Raw genomic sequence first — 20408 nt, forward strand, 5'->3', positions numbered from 1 at the left:
AAGGGACACAAATGCCTATTTTGGGAAAAAGACACCACTGCCAGCATGGAAAGAGGCGACCTGAGCAGTTAAGCACAGGTCACAGCCAGTGAAGAGCTGATTTCCTAAAGCTGTTCATTGCCAATGAGGAGAAATGCAGGCAGGCTGTTACCCGATACAGCTGCTGCTGTAACCCCTAGACACCCACCCCAGGCAGCACAATAACTTAAAATAAACCTACTGGTTTAAATGGAGCAGCAAGAACCCTGATATTGTGTCCTTTTACACAGTCCCAAATAGTAAAAAAAAATATTTTTATGACAAGACTGGACCTCCGTGACCAGAGTACTATAAGACTGTTCTGTTCCACACAGGAAAGAAACCCCTACAAAGCTGGTATTCCAATGTCTAATTAAGGCCAGACAGTGTCATTTAGCTCACACTCTGTGAACCACAGACATTGGTATCATTACAGTTGTAGAGCTTACAAACACAACCTAGGTTTATTACTCGTTTATCTGAATAAGAAATTGGCTGAGGCTTTTACTGAATTCACTTGCATTCAGTAAATTCACTTGTTTAACCAAGTGGACAATCTGAGCAAAGCACCATGCAGTCGGCAGGGGTTGACAAGTAGGGTTTAAACCCACAACCTTTCTCTTACAAGCCCAGAGTCCTAACCAGTAATGCACACTGCTGCCAATATGATTGTGATCACATAACACCAGAATAGGCAGAATACACCTCATTAATACAGTAATAATTTTAAAAATTATTTTCAGCAATAGAAAACCTCAATGCATCTCCAGATTTTATTTCAGACGCTGCGGTTTTTTTTCTCGTTAGAAAAACAAAAGAGGAAAAGTTGCCCAAAATAGTGAAGTGCTTAACAAAATAGAGCCTTTACAGGGTTGTGAAGAGCGATGTTATTTTCTCCTAATATGCCACTGAGATTAGCTGATGTGGAAAACAGACTTCCAAACAATAGTTTAACACACAGCTGTTCAACAATGCCAAAAGAATAATGGATAAAACAGGGGATGCACATCTACACATCAAGTTCATTTGACCATGTATCCCTCAAGTTTCTGAAAGCTCACCTTTTTAGAAGAAATCGATTGCCATAAAAAGTTCAGTTTCAACCCCTTTCTGAGAAATATTTAAACAGACCGTTTGCTATTGCACTAAAAACGATTCTAACGTGTGCACACGTTTTCTGCTCCATTTGAGCTCATCACCTTACATCTGCCTGGTACCTCTACTTTTTGCAGAATGCCGTAGGCTTTTCCCCCCCATAACTGCCGATCCCAGCAAAACACATCGATTTTAAATCTTCACATCACTGAGTGTTTCAGGTGCATAAAAAAAAAGTCTACCGCCGCCAGCAAGCCCGAGAGCCACAGAGTAGGAAAACAATTCCGTAATTAGAGCACAGCTCTCTAATTCATGTGCAAACTTCAGAAGCAATTATGTCTTTTGCCACAGCAGTTAGCAGGCGATAATGAACTCCAGGAGGCGTAAGCCTTCATTAAGCCTCATGGTCACTGTTTTCGGCAGCGCAACAGTTTACTTGTTTTCATTGCACACGCTATATTTAACACCTCTGCCTCTGTTCTTGGGGACCGGAGTCAGAAAGAGGATTGCGTTGGAAGAGGGCTCTGTGTCACAGCGGGAAAGAAAGTTCCACGAAGGAATAAGGGGAGAATTGGGTCACTCCCCTCTCCCTGGTGGGTGATATTCAAGGAAACTATAGAGAAATAAGCCAACGTTGGTAGGGAACTAGGCCATAGCTTACCCTACAAGAAGAGAATAAAGTACTCTTCACTAGGACATATTTTAATAAAGAATAAACTACACGTTTGTGATGCTGAATGAACTTCTCCTACCCCTACAATGACGTCAGCTGTTTATACAGTTGCTCAAATTAAGAGGTTTTAAAAATGGATTACACTGTTTGTGGCAGCAGTGTCTATTACAATGGCAACCAATGACACTGGAGACTAATTAGAAATTACTATGCGCTATCAGTGGACTACAGAAATTGTCATGGTTGGTTTATTTAAAGGATTAGACCCATGACAATTAGTTAATTATTGGCAAACATGAAAGCATAGACAACTTAAAATGAGACCTGCTTTATATTTCTTGAAAATAAGATTGTAAACACTATAAAACTGATTAAATTATTAAAAATGGAAAGACCCCTAAAGGTTGGTTCACTGACCTAGCATACTTTAGTGTAGACATAATTTAATGCTTCTCAAACATACCAACAGATCTTTCCCTTCATCTTTGTTCTATGGGTCACACAACTGGTGCAGCATTTGGACACTGTAATAAATTTGTGGGCTCCGGAGCAAAACAGTTCTAACAAGTCTTGACAGTCCCTCGGAACGAACAGCAGAATTAACAATCTGTTTCAGAAACGCATAATAAACATAGAAATAAGGGGCGTCAGTCAGGCGTGGAGACAGAGCCATATAAATAATCAGGGAAGCCTGGAATGTCAAGACAGGTGTGCGGCACCACACTTTAAAAGCAGAAGTATTTCACAATTTGAACTGTTACGTCTGATAATCGATGCATTACCAATGGTGTAAATCTACAATGCGTTTTATGGGAGTTCCATGAAGTCTGGAAATATCAAGAGCCATCACAAGAATCTTGTGTATCCTTTTTATTTATTATTTATTCTGTAAAGCACTTTGGGGAAGCCACCTTTAAAGGCGCTATATAAAATAAAGTTTCTTATTACCACTACATAAAATACAGGGTTTTACTACCAATCTGTTGACAGCCTTCCTTCTTGGTACTACAGCTAACAAAGCAATGAAATACAATTCATTTTAAAGCAGACATTTATTAAAGCTTAAAAAGATAATACACCAGTATTAACAATATACTTAAAATGTACTATATACAATGAATTGCAATTTACATCTATTTGGCATCAACAGAACAGTAAAGCAGTTAACCATGCATATAGTACCACTAAGTACATACAACAAAAGCACCATGTTATCGCAGTTAACGTGAAGCTGCCCCTAAACAAGACTGTATCCAGAGCTAAGCTTCCACTCCTCTAATTAATGATGGGCCTGAACATCAAATACCTTCCACTTCAATGAAGACTATCCAAATATATTAAGTTATAAATATCTTTTAATATGAAAAGAAATGTTGTCAGTGTTTTACATTTACGAAATGCAAATGCACTACTGCAAATATTCAATAATAAATATAAAAATGGGCTACATAAACAGGTGAGGAGGCTATACAAATCTAATGGTTTCTTAGCAGTGTCCCATTTTCCATGATTGGTTTAGAAAGTGCAGGTTTATGGGAAGCAGCTGGATAATTTTTGCACCCGATTAAGTTTCGGCTGAGCATCCTCAGGTGCAGGCACAGAAATGACAGCCTAGGCACTTTGTGGGTGAAAACAGGCCAGTTGCACTGGATATTCCACTGCCAAGACTGATCTGCACGTTTCACACAGTTGTCATCAGTTTTAGGGACCCCGAACGGAACCGCAGAATTTTCTTCTTCAGATTGTGGGATGCCTTGATCTTCACAAAGGCCTTGGCCTGCGCCGAGGTGACCTCGGAGGGGACTACAGGCCCGATGGACTGTCCAAACTGCGGCCAGACCAGCCCCCCACTTTCATCAGAGTCACTGGAAGTGGTGCTCTCACCCACAAAGTCCACCTCACTCAGACTAGACTCACTGTCCCCAAAGCAGTTAGTGGTGTAGTTGCTCTGCTCATCTTCACTGGTGTCCAACACAGTGGAGTGGAACAGCGAAGCGCATTCTGCTGAATATTCAGAATCGCTGCCAACGTACGAATAAGGGCTTGCGTACTGCACAGTGGGAGGCAAATATACAGCTGAGACTTGGCCCAGAACTTCCCTTTTCTGTCTCCTCCTTGCTTTCCTCATTGCTTCTTCATAGGGAACCTCAGCTATGGTTTTGTACCTGCGGTAGTCAGCGCGCTTGTATTTCGGTTTGGTCAGTATCACCTCTCTCCCATGCCCGTGGTGTCTGGGGGCTGCAGACTTGCCTGTGGACACCGGATATCTACCTGCAAGACTGCTGTCCAAATGGGAGCTCCCCACCCTTTTCGTTTTAGAGGAGCTCTTCTTGGAAGCCTTGTGCAGGTTTGGAATGTCATCAGGGAAACGGCATTTTTTAGCCACCACCCTTGGCTTCTCCTGGCTGACCTCTGGAATGGGCTCAATGTTTGCCCTCGTCTTCAGCGCGGCGCCCTTCACTTTCACGATTTTTACATTCCTGCCCCCTTTCCGGAGCTTCCCAGCCTGTCTCTGGGCAGGGATATACTGAGCACTGACCAGCCGCCCTCCTTCATCCTGACTCTGGGAGGAAGACCCCAGGCTTCTCAGCTCCAGGGGAGGCCTCTTCTCCAGAGGCGGGGGAACAGCTGGAGGAGACTTCAGGCTTTGTCTCGGAGACTGGGAGCCCTTGCGGTCATCTGGCATGGGTAGATATCGATTGCCACTGTCTTTCGGGGAGGATGTGGAGTGAGGGGCACCCATCTCCTGGCAGTCTTTGGTCACAGTGCTCAGGGGAAGCCCCTTATTAGCCACAGAAGTATTCTTCTTGGAGAGACTGTTGGTGTGAATTTCAATAGTGTTTGACAAGTGTTCGCTGTGCTGATGGTAGGCACTAGGGACCAGACTCTTTCCATTTTCCAGCTGATCAATCGTAGCTTCCGCCGGCCACTGCTTCATGGGAGACGCTGCACTGACATCAGCACTGCCTGTTGCACTGGAATGTAAACATGCCTGCCTGCTGGCCTTAAGGTCAGGAGTTTTTCCCTGTGCAGCACCAACAGTCTGTCGAACACAAATGCTACCTTGTCTTAAAATGCTCTTTGCGGGGTCTGTGTTTATACTTGTCCTTGGCTTATTGGTTCGTACCGGCTGGGCCCTCCTCTGCAGCAGCCCCAAGATGTAATGATCTAATCTCTTGTTTGAAGGTTGGTACGACGCTGGCCAGGAGACGTTGTGAGGCTCTGGAGCCTGCTCAGGTTTCAGAAACTCGTTAGAAGGTTCGCTGGCTTTAAACTGGATTCCGTCCTCTTTGAAATGGCCGACAAGGGACTGAAAGAACATGGGGCTTTGCACAGCCACCGCGTGCAGTGGACTGGGGTACCGGTAGACATCACTTCCATTTCTGGCGACCAAGTCACACTGGTACTTGGATTGACCTTCGGGTGTCCCATCAACAGAAGGAGAGTAAGGAGCAGAAAAGGATCTTCTGACCAACACAGAGCTCTGGTCTTCACACCGCCCTTCGCAGTCAGCACAGCCCACAAGCTCATCTAGAACAAGGTATAAATCAGAATTAGTAGGTGTGAGAACTGCCTTTGTCACCTGAAGGTTGTGTGCACAAAAAGATCAGTGAATAGTATTTCACATCAGTCATTTGCAGGTTCCTTTTAAAATTTCACACACTGGAAATATACCATTTCATACACCATACTATTTAATATGCTGAGCTCCCCGGTTCCGGCTGACGACTGCATAATAATTTTCTCCGAGTTAAAATGTACAAAAATGCAGGTGGACTTCTTAACAGAAAACACCCGTAAAGCCAATGAACGAATTACAAACAAAAAAGTCCACACATCCTATAAACACATCATCATTGCTTCTGCTCATCTAATGTTTTCAAAAACTGTCAGATAACTGGAAATTAATTGTACAATGACTTAGTCATCAATCTATTTAATGCTTATTTTGGCATGTTGTGGTGCCTCTATGCCCTCCGCAATCTTCCATGTCTAAGCTCCTGTGAACACCCCGCATGAAGATTAATAGCTTGTCAATAGCTTCATCTTTTTTCACACATAAGCCTATTATTTTCATCTTTATAACAAGCTCAGACTGATATTCAAAATGAGGGCTTAAAATTTTCTTCAGATAAATGCTAAATGGCTTTTCCTTTATAGCCTTATGCAAAGGTCACCAACAATGGAAAGGGAAATATATGTTAATATCTTCAGTGAACACTTTTTACAGAACAATTATGAACACTTTCAGAGACTGAAAGAATCCCACTTAGAAAGCAATTCATCATTTAAAATGGCTTAAAATAGTATTAAACCAGTTCTTCCTTTTCATGTACCAGCAGAAAAAAACAGTAAGGAGTCTCATCTGAAGATGATGTCAATAGAAAACCTTTTCTACAGTCTGTGGTAAATTAAGTTGCTCATAAAAGGCTTTGAAGTGTAGAGAATTTCGTCCATCATTTCAGGAATCAGATGGGAAATAGGTTTACAGACAGCATGCTGAGCCAAAACCTCTCATTTGTAAACTAAGTTAATTGTGTAAGACTCTCAATTTAGAACATACAGTACTCAGGGATAGTTGGTAGCAGAAATGAAAGCACTGATCTTTTTTCTAGATGTAATCAACTTTTTATAGGTGAAATACCAGCATTCTGAAATAATGCAAATCTATTCCACATCTAACCAATCACATTTAATTGCACTTGCAATTAATGTTAAACAAATTCATTGAAAGTAGGGATAACTTCCTGAGATGGATGTTGTAGAGGCTCTAATTCAACATGTTCTGCTCAGAATAAACCTCCTGCTGTTACCATACCCTCCCCAGCTGCATTATGTTAAAAAATCATTTTTAAGAGTTTCAGTAAATTCAGATGGTGCCAGACATTTCTGAATCCACTGTTTACAGCAACCTCCTTTTCACTGTGTGAAAAAGAGACCGCAGTGAGACCTGTACCTGTTCTTTCTCCACTGTTCAATACGTAAGGGGCTAGTGGGAGTTTTAATGAGTGCAAAGCCCCATCAGAACCAGTAAGTAAGTGAAAGCTCCTCTGCAGAGACAGGAACTGGGGGGTGTGGGGGGTCACTGCTGCACACAGACCACCAGTGTGTACAGTGCTCCCAACACCCCCTCCTGCCACACACAGATCTCTCCCACAGAAACCTCCTTGGTCGCAGCTCACCTGCGGGCCTGGGCTGCCCATCTGCAGCACCCAGCGACGTATCCAGAGGGTTGCAGAAGCAGCTGCTCGAGCGACAACTGGATAAACACTCGCTGAAAACGGAGTTGGAGGAGTTGGAAAGGGACCCCGAAGTCCCATCACTCAGCTCATAAAACCCTAGGATGAGATGGGAGGAAGGTTTATGCACAGATTTTACACCTTAAGGGGTGGAGGCTGTCATTTAAGAATTTACAACAAGACAGACTGAGTTGTAAAAGAAACTCAGTTTTAAATAAGAAGCTTACACTGTGTGCCTATGGGAAAAATACGGAACTAGAATGCATTTCGATTTGTTTGTGCACTGCTACAGGAATGCTTTTCTTATTTCTCTCAAATCATAAGATCCTATATTGTGGCATATCAGGAAAATCTTTTAAATACAAAAACAGAATTGTGTTGACTGTATGTCACCATTGTCCTCCAAGATATACTTGCAGATGAAGTCAAAAAGAGACTAAGCCTTGTAAAAAATGCAGGTTACCAAAAAAGGAAACATTTTTAAAGTCACAGTAGATTTCCACACTTATATCTCAAGACAAAAATGTTTAAGTGCATTTGCAGTTTTCAATTACCTTCTGCATCAGTACATTGCACGTTAAGATTAAAAAGGAATACGATTTCATGCTAGACTCAGGGACACCACCTAAAATGCCTTCATCTCTGCACTGCATGAGATAAACTACATTGAAACAGATTAGGTAAATAAAAGAGCTGACATTTCACAGGAAAATGGTCATCATTCAGCATTTGTTAACACCAAAATAGTGTTTACTATCTCCTTCTGATAAGATGACACCTTTCAAATTTGTTTAATTAAGTTTGTTTTCTCAATGAAAGGAGTCACTGACCTACGGGTGATTTAAGAGACCATAGACATCTTAAAACCAGATTTGGTAGATACAGAGAGGTGTTTTTTTGGTTTTCTAAATAAACAAAATTTCCAATTCTGTGATGCTGCCTCTTATCTCTTAAAATCTTTCAAAGACAAAATTAAACTTTTAACGTTCAGAGCTAATGCCTTTCTAAAGCACATCCTATATCACTGTTTGTTCAAGATGAGAAAAATCCATCACTGACTGGCTTCTTCTAGGCTCAGGTCAAAAGCTCCTACCACTGTTTAAAAATGGTCAACAATTTCCGCACCGACTACAGCACCCAAAGTAACACTATACAAATTGCATTGGGAACTGGTACAGTAAATCACTGTGAGCAAGAATGAACAGCCAGGGGCCAAAACCTTCTCCAAAACTATGATAACTATTACTGGTTTCAAGACACTCAAATTCCAAGCAACTGCTGCAAGACAAATTAAGTATTAGAAGTGCATCTAAAAACCATTAGTCACCAAGCCACAATACATTTACATAAGAACTTTAACCACATATTCAATTTTGAATTATTATCAAATAACTCAGTTTAATGTTAAGATTATATTGGAACCCAGAATAATAGACCAAAAGATCTTTGGTCTTGCAAAATCATTTGCCTTACTGTGTAAAGAGGAAGCAGCATTTTCAGATCAGTTAATGACATATAAGCAATGGAGAATCAGAAAACCGATAAGATCACAACCTCGCAGCCCAAAAAAAAAAGCCACATCAGGCTTTATTGCAGGTTTAAGTGAAAATATATATATTTCACACCACAGGGCCAAAAGACAAGACAGTACAGAAGCCTGCCTTAATTTCAATAGGCAACACAGGTGTCCTTGAATAGATATGCTTGCATATTTGCCTTCAAAAAAAATTCTGGTTTTAAAATGGGTCTGGAGGGCTCACCTGAGCTGGGCCGGCTGTCCGTTTCCAGGTGGTCAATGGACACTTTCTCCGAGTCCAGCCGGAGATCGCTGATCTGGCGGTCCAGCTCCTGCAGCTGACTGATCAGGCCAGCGTCTCTCCTCCGCAGGCAGTTCTGCAAGACCAATAGAATGGCGCTGTCATTCCCCAATGCCTGTCTGGCAACAGCACATCCTCAAACCCCTCTCTGCACCTTAAACATACTGCACAAGCCAGAGCTCAAAAAGCCTGCCAACAGAAAAATCTGCAACCAATTAAGAAGAAATGTTATTGGAATCCCTTGTACTCAGTCATCTAATTTTAGCTGTGAGCCTCTGGGGAAAAAAAACTTTGTATAAGAAGTCCAGCTGCTTGGGAATGCATTTGAAAATCTATCACTTAGTTATGTGCGAGAAACCTAAAAACTGAAAAGCTGCATTACCAGAATATTTCATTCAACTTGAATACCTTAGCAAGTACACTACCAAAAAAAATATTTACTGTGAAAACTAAACACATATTACAAAAAAATATGAAAATGTCTTTCCTGTGCAAATTGCATTTAATATTCTGTTCTAGCTCACAAAATCAGCATGGCAAAAAAATCTGTTTGCTAAAAACTTCAGAAGAATTACTTGTTTTTAAATACTGGCATAAACACTAAGTATTAATGCATGAAAGCAATTTGCATTTATTTGTTCTGGTGGAATAAATCTATTACATACTGTACTAGTAGTTGGGCAACCAGGGAGTCCATATTGTTTTACATTCCTGACTTGAAACTCCTATCACACAGAAGCGCCGTGTCCCTCATCTTGTTAATATACTGTATTACGATGAAAGCGTGCCACGCCAACAGTCTCTGCCCATGCATTCAGCCACCCAACTAAAAAAGAGGCACCTTTTAAAGTGTTTTGGAGCATCATTCAGTTTGACCCCTTGAAGCCATCATTTGACAGATGTCTCAAGAACCTCATGTTGGCAAGTCGGTGAACACCTTTCTTCCCCATAAAGGGATTAATGCTCCATAATTATGTCTTCAATTAAGTAACCTACAAAAATTGTAAGAATTCAAAAACATTACCACCCCACACCCCTTTCAGATTTGGAATGAAGCGTTGTTCTGAAAACTGAGAACACTGTATGGCTTAGGTCATTAAAGTTGGGGTTTCGGATAACACCCACAATCCTTTATTTTCATCTCCCCTATTAGGCCAGGGAGAGGCAGGGCTAAAATGTAACCATTCACGCCCACCCCCATGACATTATAAATCACAACTGACATTTAGAATCACTGGTCATTTCAGATTTGTGCTTAGCATTTTAACGAGCATTTGTGCATAACCTCCATAATACAACACTCACTCATCCAGCGCCGTGAAGGGCTGCTATCGCTTCTCCGAGCGATGTCCCAGCTCGTGAAACGGGCTCTTGACAGGAGCTCGATGTGATTAATGTGTCCTCTGTTAAGAGCACGCTAGAAGCGTCTAAATCAGGACTTTATAGAAAGGACAATTCCGCAAAGCCATTCGGCACCCTTTTTAATAAAGAAAAATCTTTCCGCGATTCCGAGATCAAATCAATGACAAGGTGTCCATCCATCATCAAAATTTTATTGCCATTGTTTTTTGTTCGTTACAAAAGCAAAGCACTCGAAATCGTTTTTTTTTCCATTCGAAAAGAGGATCCTGTACACAAAAAGGGAGTTATTCGTAAATAGAATTGAAGAGAATGAAATAACTTCTCTCGTGAGTAAATGCTTTACTGATAACCCACATGGAGTTTTATCCATTTATACAGCGGGGCATTTTATTGAGGTGACTTACTCAAGGGTACAACAGTATTCCAGCTGGTATTTGAACCCCTTGGACCACAAACTTCACAGCTATGACTCCAGAAACCTATCCGCTGTTTCACACTGCTGCAATCGCCTTTATAATCAATTTCTGCACACTAATGCACACTGTATACCTGGGCAACAGAGACAAATGAACAATAGAAACGTATATTTTTCTTCAAAGTGCGCTCTCTGACTAAGGAGCCCTGCGGGTTTTGAAACGACCTTGAATGTAAACCAGAATTCCCAAGGTGGAAGCAGATTTTATGGTGAGACAAACCAATCCCCCCTAGTGTGATTTATTACCATATGACATCAGTATCTTTCGGCGAAACGCTATATCTCCGTCATATAAATTAATCTTCATTTACTTGGTATAATCACCGAAATCTGAATGTAAAAAACAGCTTGATAGAAGAATATTAAACCTTGAGTTTTCTCATTAATACAACGTTCAATTAATAATGAGTATAAATGCAATGCCACGCTAAATGCTGCATTTTCATACAAATGCATGCTGCATTTCCGCACCTCGGGCTTCTAATCTGCTGCACAATTTTGTGCCAACTAAATTTAATGCCGGGGACGCTTCGATCGCTTAATGAGATTTAATCCTTGGAGTTCAGCAGGGGGTTGGGGATCTGCTTGTAAAAAGTTAATTTCAATCACCCCGGCCATTGTAACTCATCGGCAAGTTTCGTAGAGGCAACTAGACCCCTCGCCGTCCGCGATGAGATTTTCACGGATTTATTTCGCCCTCCAGGAAGTTCAGTTCAAATAGCCTTCATTCCATTCTAATCGATGGCTTGTTTTTCACAATCAATTCTCCCAACCCGATGCCGAACAAATGCACAGAGCTGGCCCGCATTATTTGCTCCCTAAGCACTAGATGCATAGCCAAAAACGACATTAGTCTGAGGCTTGGCAGGTATTTGACTGTGCAGCGTTACAGCTTTTGCCAGTGGAAAATTAGTTCCAGCAGGCTCTCTTTTGCTGTAAATCTTTTCAACTATAAAATAAAGACGGTACTCCCTGTACTAAATTACAGTCTACAGAAAGAGGTTGCATTTAGTATCATTAGGTGGAGGTTAAGGACCAAATTCTTCACTTGTTTTAAACTATGTATAAATCACAATCCCATCTCCGGCGTAATTGAAGACGTTCACGATTAAGAATATTGATCAAAATAGATGCTGTTTTCATATTCTTAAGGTGCCTTTTCTCAATCGAATTCATGCAGCCACGCGTTTTTATTCCAAAGCACAAGTCCGTAATCAGACCCGGGAGCTTCCCGGTGAAAACGGGTGTTGCTTTAGGAGAAGAGTCCGCAAAGTCATCTAAGAACTTCAAATGAAACAGCCTTCTTTTAATAAAACACACGTTGCGTTGCAGGACATTTGGAAACAAGAACTTCAGTTCATAGCGACGTTCTGTCATGGGTGCAAAAATTAACCGCATCCAAAAAGTCTCAACTTCTACTTCGCGTGTCATAAAAATCGGCTTTTAAAATAATTAAAAAAAAAACAGATACACAAATGACGCGTGTCAAACGGGTTACGGGTTACTATTTCGATACCTACCAGCTGCTTTCTTAGTAATAAAATATTTTCTTCCAGTAGCTTTTCCTCCGAGTTCAAGAAGGCGTCCTCCGCGGCTCCGCTCGCCGTCGCCTCCCCGGCGAAAGCAGCCCTCTCCTGGCGCGCCAACACGCTCCTGACCAGCAGCTCCTGCCTCTGCCGCAGGTACTCCAGCTCTCCCAGCCCCGCCAGCGTCGCCTCCAGCCTCTCCCGGGTGCGCCAGCGATCCAGCTCCCCGTCCACCCGCTCCCGGCATCGCGTTTCACTGTCCAGCCTGTCCCTCGCCAGCAGACACTCCTTGGACACCGACATCGCCGCAACCGGGGCCGTTTGCTTCATGATATCCGGGCGAAAAATCAATTACATTGGTTTAGCCAGGGTGCAGAGGGGGGGTGGCGGCTACTTCAATTTAAAACGCATACAGGATTAAAAAAAAAAAGTTTTCAGGAGACAGCACAGAGGCAGCACGCAAAATGACTTTTTTAAAACTTTTTTTGAACGCTACCTATAATTCCTCCTCGCGTAACGCTTATCACAAGGCAAGGCATGCACTGAACATTTGGAGATGTTTAAGTTGTCAGGAATAAGCTGCGCCTTTCGTCCCCAGCCGGTTTTCAAGTTCTGTGGCTGATATCGCAAGACCAACACACCTAGCGTGCATCCCCGCCGGCAGCTCAGCCCCTACTAACAGCGAGCTGCAAGACCCAGCGCTCAGACCAGCCTCCTGTCCTTCATGCCGGCTCTAAGGACCGGCTGCTCCGTGCTGTCCCCGGGTCCTAGTGCGAGTTAACAGCGCTGAAGCATCCGGCACTTCAAAAAAAAAACTCATTTAGTGCAACAGAAGCCAGAGACTGCCGACGTCATTACTATAGGTGCGCGATGAGTGACGACATTTTCAATGTAAATTCGCTCTCATTCTGCAAGGGAAGAAAAATAAGCATGAGTTATTTCATTTTAACGACATCCTATTTGATTTCTCTTGTGGTACACATACAGCATATTGGCCTAGATATAGCACACTAAGACGTAATAAAGAATGTGGTTGTTAGATTTAATTGTCTAAATCATCTCTTGATTTTAGAAACAGTAGATCTTAATGCAATTCTTCTAGACGCTAAACCTTTGTCCATATTTTACGTCCTGTAATTATCAAATGCTTCTTAAGCTAGAATTGTGCATAATAGAAATGTGTTATGTTTAAGTCCATAACGAAATTACCTAACATTTACTTATAAATGATGCAGTCTGCTAAACAAGACCATGAATCTCGATGCTAAAGTACTAGAAAGACCCGTAAGATAACAAGGTGGAATAGCGCCCTCTGCTCGCAGAACCCAGCTACTGCATGACAATGTGAGCCCCAGGTGTTCATTAATATTTGCGCAAAATCAATTATTGAACGTGGATAAAGTTTAGTACACCCTAAAATGCAGGTTAAAGTAAACACGTTTTTCAAATCACCCCTAAAGCGTTTGGTTATTGCTTATTAAAAACATTACTCCAAATACCATCCAGGTCTAATTACCGGTATAATCTGTCGTCGTTCCTAAAGACGCGCAGCAGACAGATTTGTCACCTCTCAGTTCTAATCAGCTTTGCACACAGACGTGAAAAGCAAGTCCATTACGACAATTCAGAAATTGACTTTGCCGCCTGGTGCGGCCTTTAATCTCATTTTTTAATGCTGTTCATAGACCGGAGCAGTAAAGAAGCGTGTCTCATACATCATAAGTAATTGTTGGTAAGATGCGACACGAATGATATTTGGTGTTGTGTAACAAATTTCTTGAAAACACGTAATACTGAAATTAAAACCGGCTTAGAATGAAGATGCCATACAGTCAGACTTAAGACAGGGCCTTGGCTGGTGAAACGGGGTAGGATACTGTATCTGAGACGAGACTCACACACATCATAATGTATATGTCATGATAAGGCGATGGTTCGAGCTGGGAGAAACATTAGCTGTGTATTAAAATCATTCTGAGTAAATGAAGATAGAAGTACATACTCTTAGTAGAAATCCAGAATGGGAAAAAAAGAAGATACAAACTCAGTTTGACAAAGGCCCGGTATGTCATCACCTCTTAGCATGGGTATTTTAAAAACCCATCTTCTACTTTTTCGATACCCACAGACGCTTGAGTCCTGTGATTTGTTTAAATAAAACGCAAGAACGCATTTCATGATCTGCAACCTACACTTTACGATCCTCTGTTCCGCTTTATTTACAAATCTTTTAAAAAGTAATTGGATGTAACTCTTACACATTTCGACACTGGCTGAAAAGAAACATTGACAATACTAACCTTAAGAAATTGTTTAGCCTCGAAAGGTCTAGCGACAAACTTCGTTTTGAACGTGATCCACGTAATCCAGCCAGAAGCACCAAATGCCGCACGCATGGTCTTTATTGTAGTATGGGTTATTACGGAGCAGTCATTCCTTGAGTTTGGTTACACTTCCATTCATCTGCGATACATCCTCGGATCCGCAGTTCACAGAGGCTTTCTAACAATCAAAGTAAACTGTCATTCAGCTAATCTTTTATTCTCAAGGGGTGTGGAGGCAGAAAGTAATCTCGGTATTCTGTAAAATCTTTTGTTCCCGTTTCCTCTCCTATGCAGTTTGTCTATTGTGTCTTAAATGTGTTATCATTGTGGGTCCTATTAGGGTTTATTAACAAGTAGAGCTGTCTTTATCTGGAACACAAAGGAAGATGAAAGATAATAGCATCTATATTCAGATGTAATATATCATTTTAGCGTTCCGAACTTTAAAATCACATCGTTAAATCTCTTTGTTCTGCCGAAAAAGAAATATTAAAAAGGATGGTTATTTTCCTTACATGATTCAACTCAGGCTCCCGCTCATGAATGTGGAGCTGCAGAATTTACTTCACCTCATACTGTATGTGTTTGCTAAACATTTGCCCATGGAATTTTATCAGTGTTCTGCAGCTGCTTTTCATTAATGCAAAACACCAGCAATGTCTTACAGTAATCTAGGTATTATGTCGTATTTTGTGAACATGAGGGCTGTTTTCTCATTTTGATACATTTCCTAACAAAACTTTTTTTGAGAATTTAACAATTGAACTTAATGGCTTTTTTTGGCTTTCTTCAACAGGTCTTATGTTTTGTTTGGATGTAATTTTAAAACACACTGGGCACTGTTAAGGTTGTCTGAATGGCTGGTGGTCAGTCTTGACCGTTGTTCAACGTGTGATGACCTCAAAGCTTCGAATTGTACTTAAAATAAAATAAAATTGCACAACAACAAAAAATCTGGATAAAGTTTTTTTGCAAAATACTCAAAATGGGCAATTTTAAATGTCCTAAATAATGTTTCTTTTATAAGCTGTATCGCTATCTTAAACTCTTCAAAACAGCTGTGCTACTGCTTTTAACTGAATTGTCTCCTTTATGTCGGCATCATTAGCTTTGACTACTTTTCTCTATATGTCTCAATAATTCCTTGATTTCCTGAATATATCATATTCTCCATCTCAGAGATGCAGATCAGGCCAAGAGCAGTTTCAGTGATAAAGGTCTGTTTAAAATATGACATTCAGGACCAGTGTCCTTAGTAAGTGACGAAAGTCTGTCTTAATTTTCGTATAGAAGGATTATTGCCTTGAAATACTATGAAAGTTCACCGTTTTATGACTTTTGGTATAATTATTCTTTGTGTTGCAATGATTTCCTGAGATTCAAACTGGTATTAGTTATGCTCTGTTACACTGGACTGGATCCATAGGAGGACCACAGAAGGTGTCTCTAGGGAGTGTGTATTACACCCTGTTCATAGATCGTGAGAGTGGTGCACAATAAAAGCACACTAAATTCACAGGAACTGCAGCAAAAGCATGACAAAACTATGGTAGAATTGTACAAACCACTCTATGGAGGTACATTTCTTTTGCAGTGTCGATAAGTGTTACAATGTATGCAGAAAACTGGATCCTAGAAATAAATACAAATGTACTGTACGTTCTGCTTTCTTTTGATTCCTTATTGCATTACTGTAGCTAGTCAAAACAAGATGGTGTCTTTCTCATTGAAATTGAGAGCCACTGCAAGAAACATGCCTGCTCAATCAGCAGTGGGTGATTTTCCCATATTGAACGTCTACCAGGCAATACCTAGACATCACCATCGCGGAATTCCATACACCATTACTTGGCACTTTTGAAGTCGGATATCTATCCTGTGCTGTTGTTTTGGTTTCACTTAAATAGAAATGTGCATGCCAGAATTGACTTGGAAGGCTTTCCTTCAGTTTTAGAACCAAACCAAATACTGTGATCTCACTTTCATGTTTTGTCTGGACTCTTAAGGCTAATTGTGTCCCTGAGGATTTGTGCCAGATCCTGAGATTCACATTTCCATGGCTGTGCACCTGTACAGCTTCTCCTCTTGTGTAGTTCCACATCTTCAGCCATGTGCTGCTGGAACAATCCCACCATGAAACCTACAGTAGGTATTCTATAGATGAGTTGCTTTGAGCTGATGATCATCATGGCTTACCAATATTGCCATACAGTATGTACATGTACATTGGAAGTCTTATAAAATTATTAAAACATTTGCTGATTCTTGCTGATGTTATGCATATTGAGTGATTCCAAATAAAATGCTGTGTGCCCTAGCTAAATGCCGAAACAAAGAATAATCATTTATTACAATTGGATGCTTATTCCACAGTGGTGGTCTGATCGAACTAAGCAAGAACAGCAAATGTTCTACGAGTTCTACTAACGAGCTATTTTCATATTGACCTGTTAACAGCTGCTCACAGAGGTCAGTAGTTTATCAGATGCTTTGACACATCATTTACGTCTTCTGGATGCAGCATAGGGAAACAATAACAGAATGTAAGGATGTATTAAATGATAGCATGCTACATTAAAATAGCACTGTGCACTGGTAAGGACCATTACGAATATGGTGTATAATTTTGATCCCCAGATTAGAAAAATGACACTTCTGCTCTGGAATCAGTCTGGACTAACTAGACAGATTCTTGGACTCAAAGGAATGCCCTACACTGAGAGGCCAAGAGAACTGAACTTTTTTCTTGGACAGAGAAGATGGCGAGGAGAACTGATCCAAGTATTCAAAATCCTCAAAGGAACCTGACAAATCAACACAATGGACATGCTGAATTTCAGCAGTGGAAAAACACACCAGAGGACACAGTTGGAAACTATGTGAAAGTGCCTTTAAAACTGAGCACAGGAGAACAAGGAACTCAGACGAATGGCCGCTTCTTGTCTGTAACTTGTTTTTAAAGTCCTTATGAGTAAACACAGCATGCTCTGCATTACTTTACAGCCATCACAACTGTTGCACATCAATAACTGTGCCTGCAAAACAATCCAGACTGGTCACAGAATGGTGGCATTAAGATAGGAAGAAAGAAAAAGACAAATATGTATCTATACTGTCTGGATTTACAGCACAACACTTCGGCTTTATTCGGTGCCAGGAAGGAGAACCAGGAAAGAGTGTCAGGACTGTTAATCTATATGTCATCCCTTGTTTCACGTCAGTACAACACATCAAACAGGAAGGACATCACCTGACAGCTTCCACATCATTTAGCTCAGTTAAAAAGGCAAGTCTGTGTGACGCGTGAATCTGAACAGGGATGAAGCAAGAGTCTTCGTGGAAATTCTGCTTTGTGCTTTAACGCCAAAACAGTGGTCTTGAAACCATTCTCTCTGGAAATCCGTGGACAATATAAAACACGTACTAGGTAAGGGACATCAAAAGGGAGGATTCATTTAGTGTATTAAAAATAGCTCATATCTTTTCCAGAAGGTCAGTACAGCAAGAGACCAGTGGTGATGCCAACAGCACATATGTTATTAATAAAATTGTTTTTTTTCTCAAACAGAAGTGATTATTTCCACTTATAGTAAAGAATACATAATTATACATAAAAAGAAAGTATATAAGAAATCACCATCCCTGCACCACACCACGGCTTTCATCTGATTTCTTCAAGAAACATCTGCACTAACCCTCACATACTGTATAAGAACTCTTAAGGCGTGTAATTTCATTGCTGGTTTGGAGGAACAACCCTGTATTTTGAAAACATTATTAAAATGCCACGGGCTATGAACATCGTGTCATTAAAATATACTTGCTCCACTAAAACCACATACGTTTGCAATACGTGAGAAATTCAGTGTCAGTTTAAATGTTGTATCTGCCAGATGCATATGGAGTCACAAAGGAAACAAGCAGCCCCCCCCCTTCAGGAAGCAGGTCTTAGGGAGCTGACCATAGCTCAATACACTGCCCAGAGAAGTTGGGGATGGTGAGCACGCACCCCCAAATCTTATTAAGGTCTTAAGGTCAAATATAAATCAAATATAAATAATAACATCGTGGTGGATGGATGGTCAGATTTAATCATTCCTATTTTCTTTTCATATTTCAAAAGCTCCCAAACTTTATGACTAAAGGGCCAAATGATGTTTCATTCATTGTTTTGCAAAGGGAAAGTGCAAGGACAATTTCATATAACCTTAGAAAAAAAAAAGTAATTCCACATTTTTTTGCATGCTAACCAGGAATTTAGCCAATCTGTAAAAAGCCGAATGCCCCCCAAAAAACTGTCAGAGTTCTCATGTTGATGTTTTCTAAACAAAATCATCCGAGGAATTAACATAGTTCCTGTTTGCTGATAAATGGCTTTAGAATCAGCAGGGTTCAGTAGTTGTAAACTTAATTAAAAACATTGCACCTAGGCAAAATTCATTCTTGTTTTCCCAACAGCATCCAGCATTTACCTTTCAGACTTGTTTGAATATGGCTAAATGACTGATTTCCTGCTAGGAAACAGAGTGAAGGGAAAATGGTTGACAATTATCAGACCCAAACAAAGCTGGTCCCTTCTCTTTAAATCTGATAGGGATTTAGGAAATGGGATCCATGAACATCTTTATGAGAAACAGATGTTTGAACCAGCCACCAGCCTTCTGCAAATATCCCAAGCCTAAACATTTGCCACTTCTCAAGCAATGTTAAATTACATTTTGACTGCATCACTGAGTTTCAGGTTGACAAAAACAAGTTGTAATTCAACATCAGGAAAAATATTTTTTTGCTGGATGATTTTACAGTATGCTTAACATTACAAAGGAAAGTGCTATTCATTAATGCCTTGAGGGTGAGAGCACTTCCCCTTGCATTTCCATGTCATGAAGCCATTAGTGTGCTTATGTTACACCAAATAGCTCAATGAAATAATAGGGCCTTATTATGTTAACTTTCTGCTCTATCACAATTATTGAATCAGGAGAAAGATGGAGGAATATCCAGTGGCCATCCTGAATTTTCTGCACAAGTTTCATCTTTATTTAAAGTTAAAACCTGAAGAACTAGTAACCTTCAGCAACACACTTTGAAAAAAGAATAATATGCAAGCTCAAGGAAGCTAAGCAAAAAGCTCTTGGGAAATTGTTCAGGATAAATCTGTGAAAACAAAACTTCTTTCCTATATACATAGATGTCTCGGATATGTTTTTTTTCTGTTCATGAATGCCTCTGGACTTCAGGAAATACTTTTATCTAGACCCAGGTAGTAAAGTTCATTGGGAAATCTTTAGGATTTTACCATGATCTCTCTCTATTTCTTATAGACGAGAAGTAGCAAGAAAACATTGAGGACGATGCAGCCTTTCTCAGAATAGTCAGATAATTGTTGGATGAAGTAATCTTTGCTCATCCATCTGCATCTCAGGGGATTTCAGAGGTACCAATACAAAACGCTCCAATTGGGAGCATGGAGAGATGTTTAAATTATTTTTCTATTCTGATGCTCATTTAACTTGGGAATTAAGGCCTGGGTTCATTTAACAAGGGCACCATTACAAGTCACAGGCAGGCTGAATATACTGTGTGTACTGCAGATGGCAGTTTGTCAAAGATACAGGTAAGAATTGATAAAAAATGATACAGTCAGGACAGGTGGAAGCTGTGAGGCAGCTGTGAGAACTACTGTGCCACCATGTTGCTCTGAAACAATGATTCATGTTTGATCAACAAATAATAAAACCCCCTTCTCTGGAGTGCAGCAGATAAAGAAAAACATAACAGTTAGAAACAAGAGGAAGCGTTCGTCCCATCTAGGCCATTCGGTAGTTAGTAGTTAACTGATCTGAGGAGCTCATTGAAAGAAATCAGAGACAACATT

At 40.6% G+C, this 20408-nt stretch overlaps 1 protein-coding gene across 3 annotated transcripts; it reads right to left on the reverse strand.

Annotated features, from left to right (window-relative positions):
- Nucleotides 1–2819: 2819 nt before the first annotated feature.
- On the reverse strand, nt 2820–13014 carry dact1 (dishevelled-binding antagonist of beta-catenin 1). 3 transcript variants are annotated; one of them, XM_015350614.2, is made up of 5 exons: nt 12848–13014; nt 12201–12530; nt 8787–8919; nt 6970–7125; nt 2820–5317 (listed from the first exon to the last, which is right to left on the reverse strand). In XM_015350614.2, the coding sequence occupies exons 2-5, from the start codon at nt 12507–12509 to the stop codon at nt 3468–3470; spliced, it is 2448 nt and encodes an 815-aa protein (XP_015206100.1). In that variant the 5' UTR covers nt 12510–12530; nt 12848–13014; the 3' UTR covers nt 2820–3467. The 3 variants fall into 3 exon arrangements, with proteins under 3 accessions (XP_015206100.1, XP_015206099.1, XP_006632347.2); XM_015350613.2 differs by having other exon boundaries at nt 12703–13014; XM_006632284.3 differs by having other exon boundaries at nt 12201–13014.
- Between the last annotated feature and the right edge of the window lie 7394 nt (nt 13015–20408).

This window comes from Lepisosteus oculatus, chromosome 8 (assembly GCF_040954835.1).
Source record: "Lepisosteus oculatus isolate fLepOcu1 chromosome 8, fLepOcu1.hap2, whole genome shotgun sequence".
NCBI lineage: Eukaryota > Metazoa > Chordata > Actinopteri > Semionotiformes > Lepisosteidae > Lepisosteus > Lepisosteus oculatus.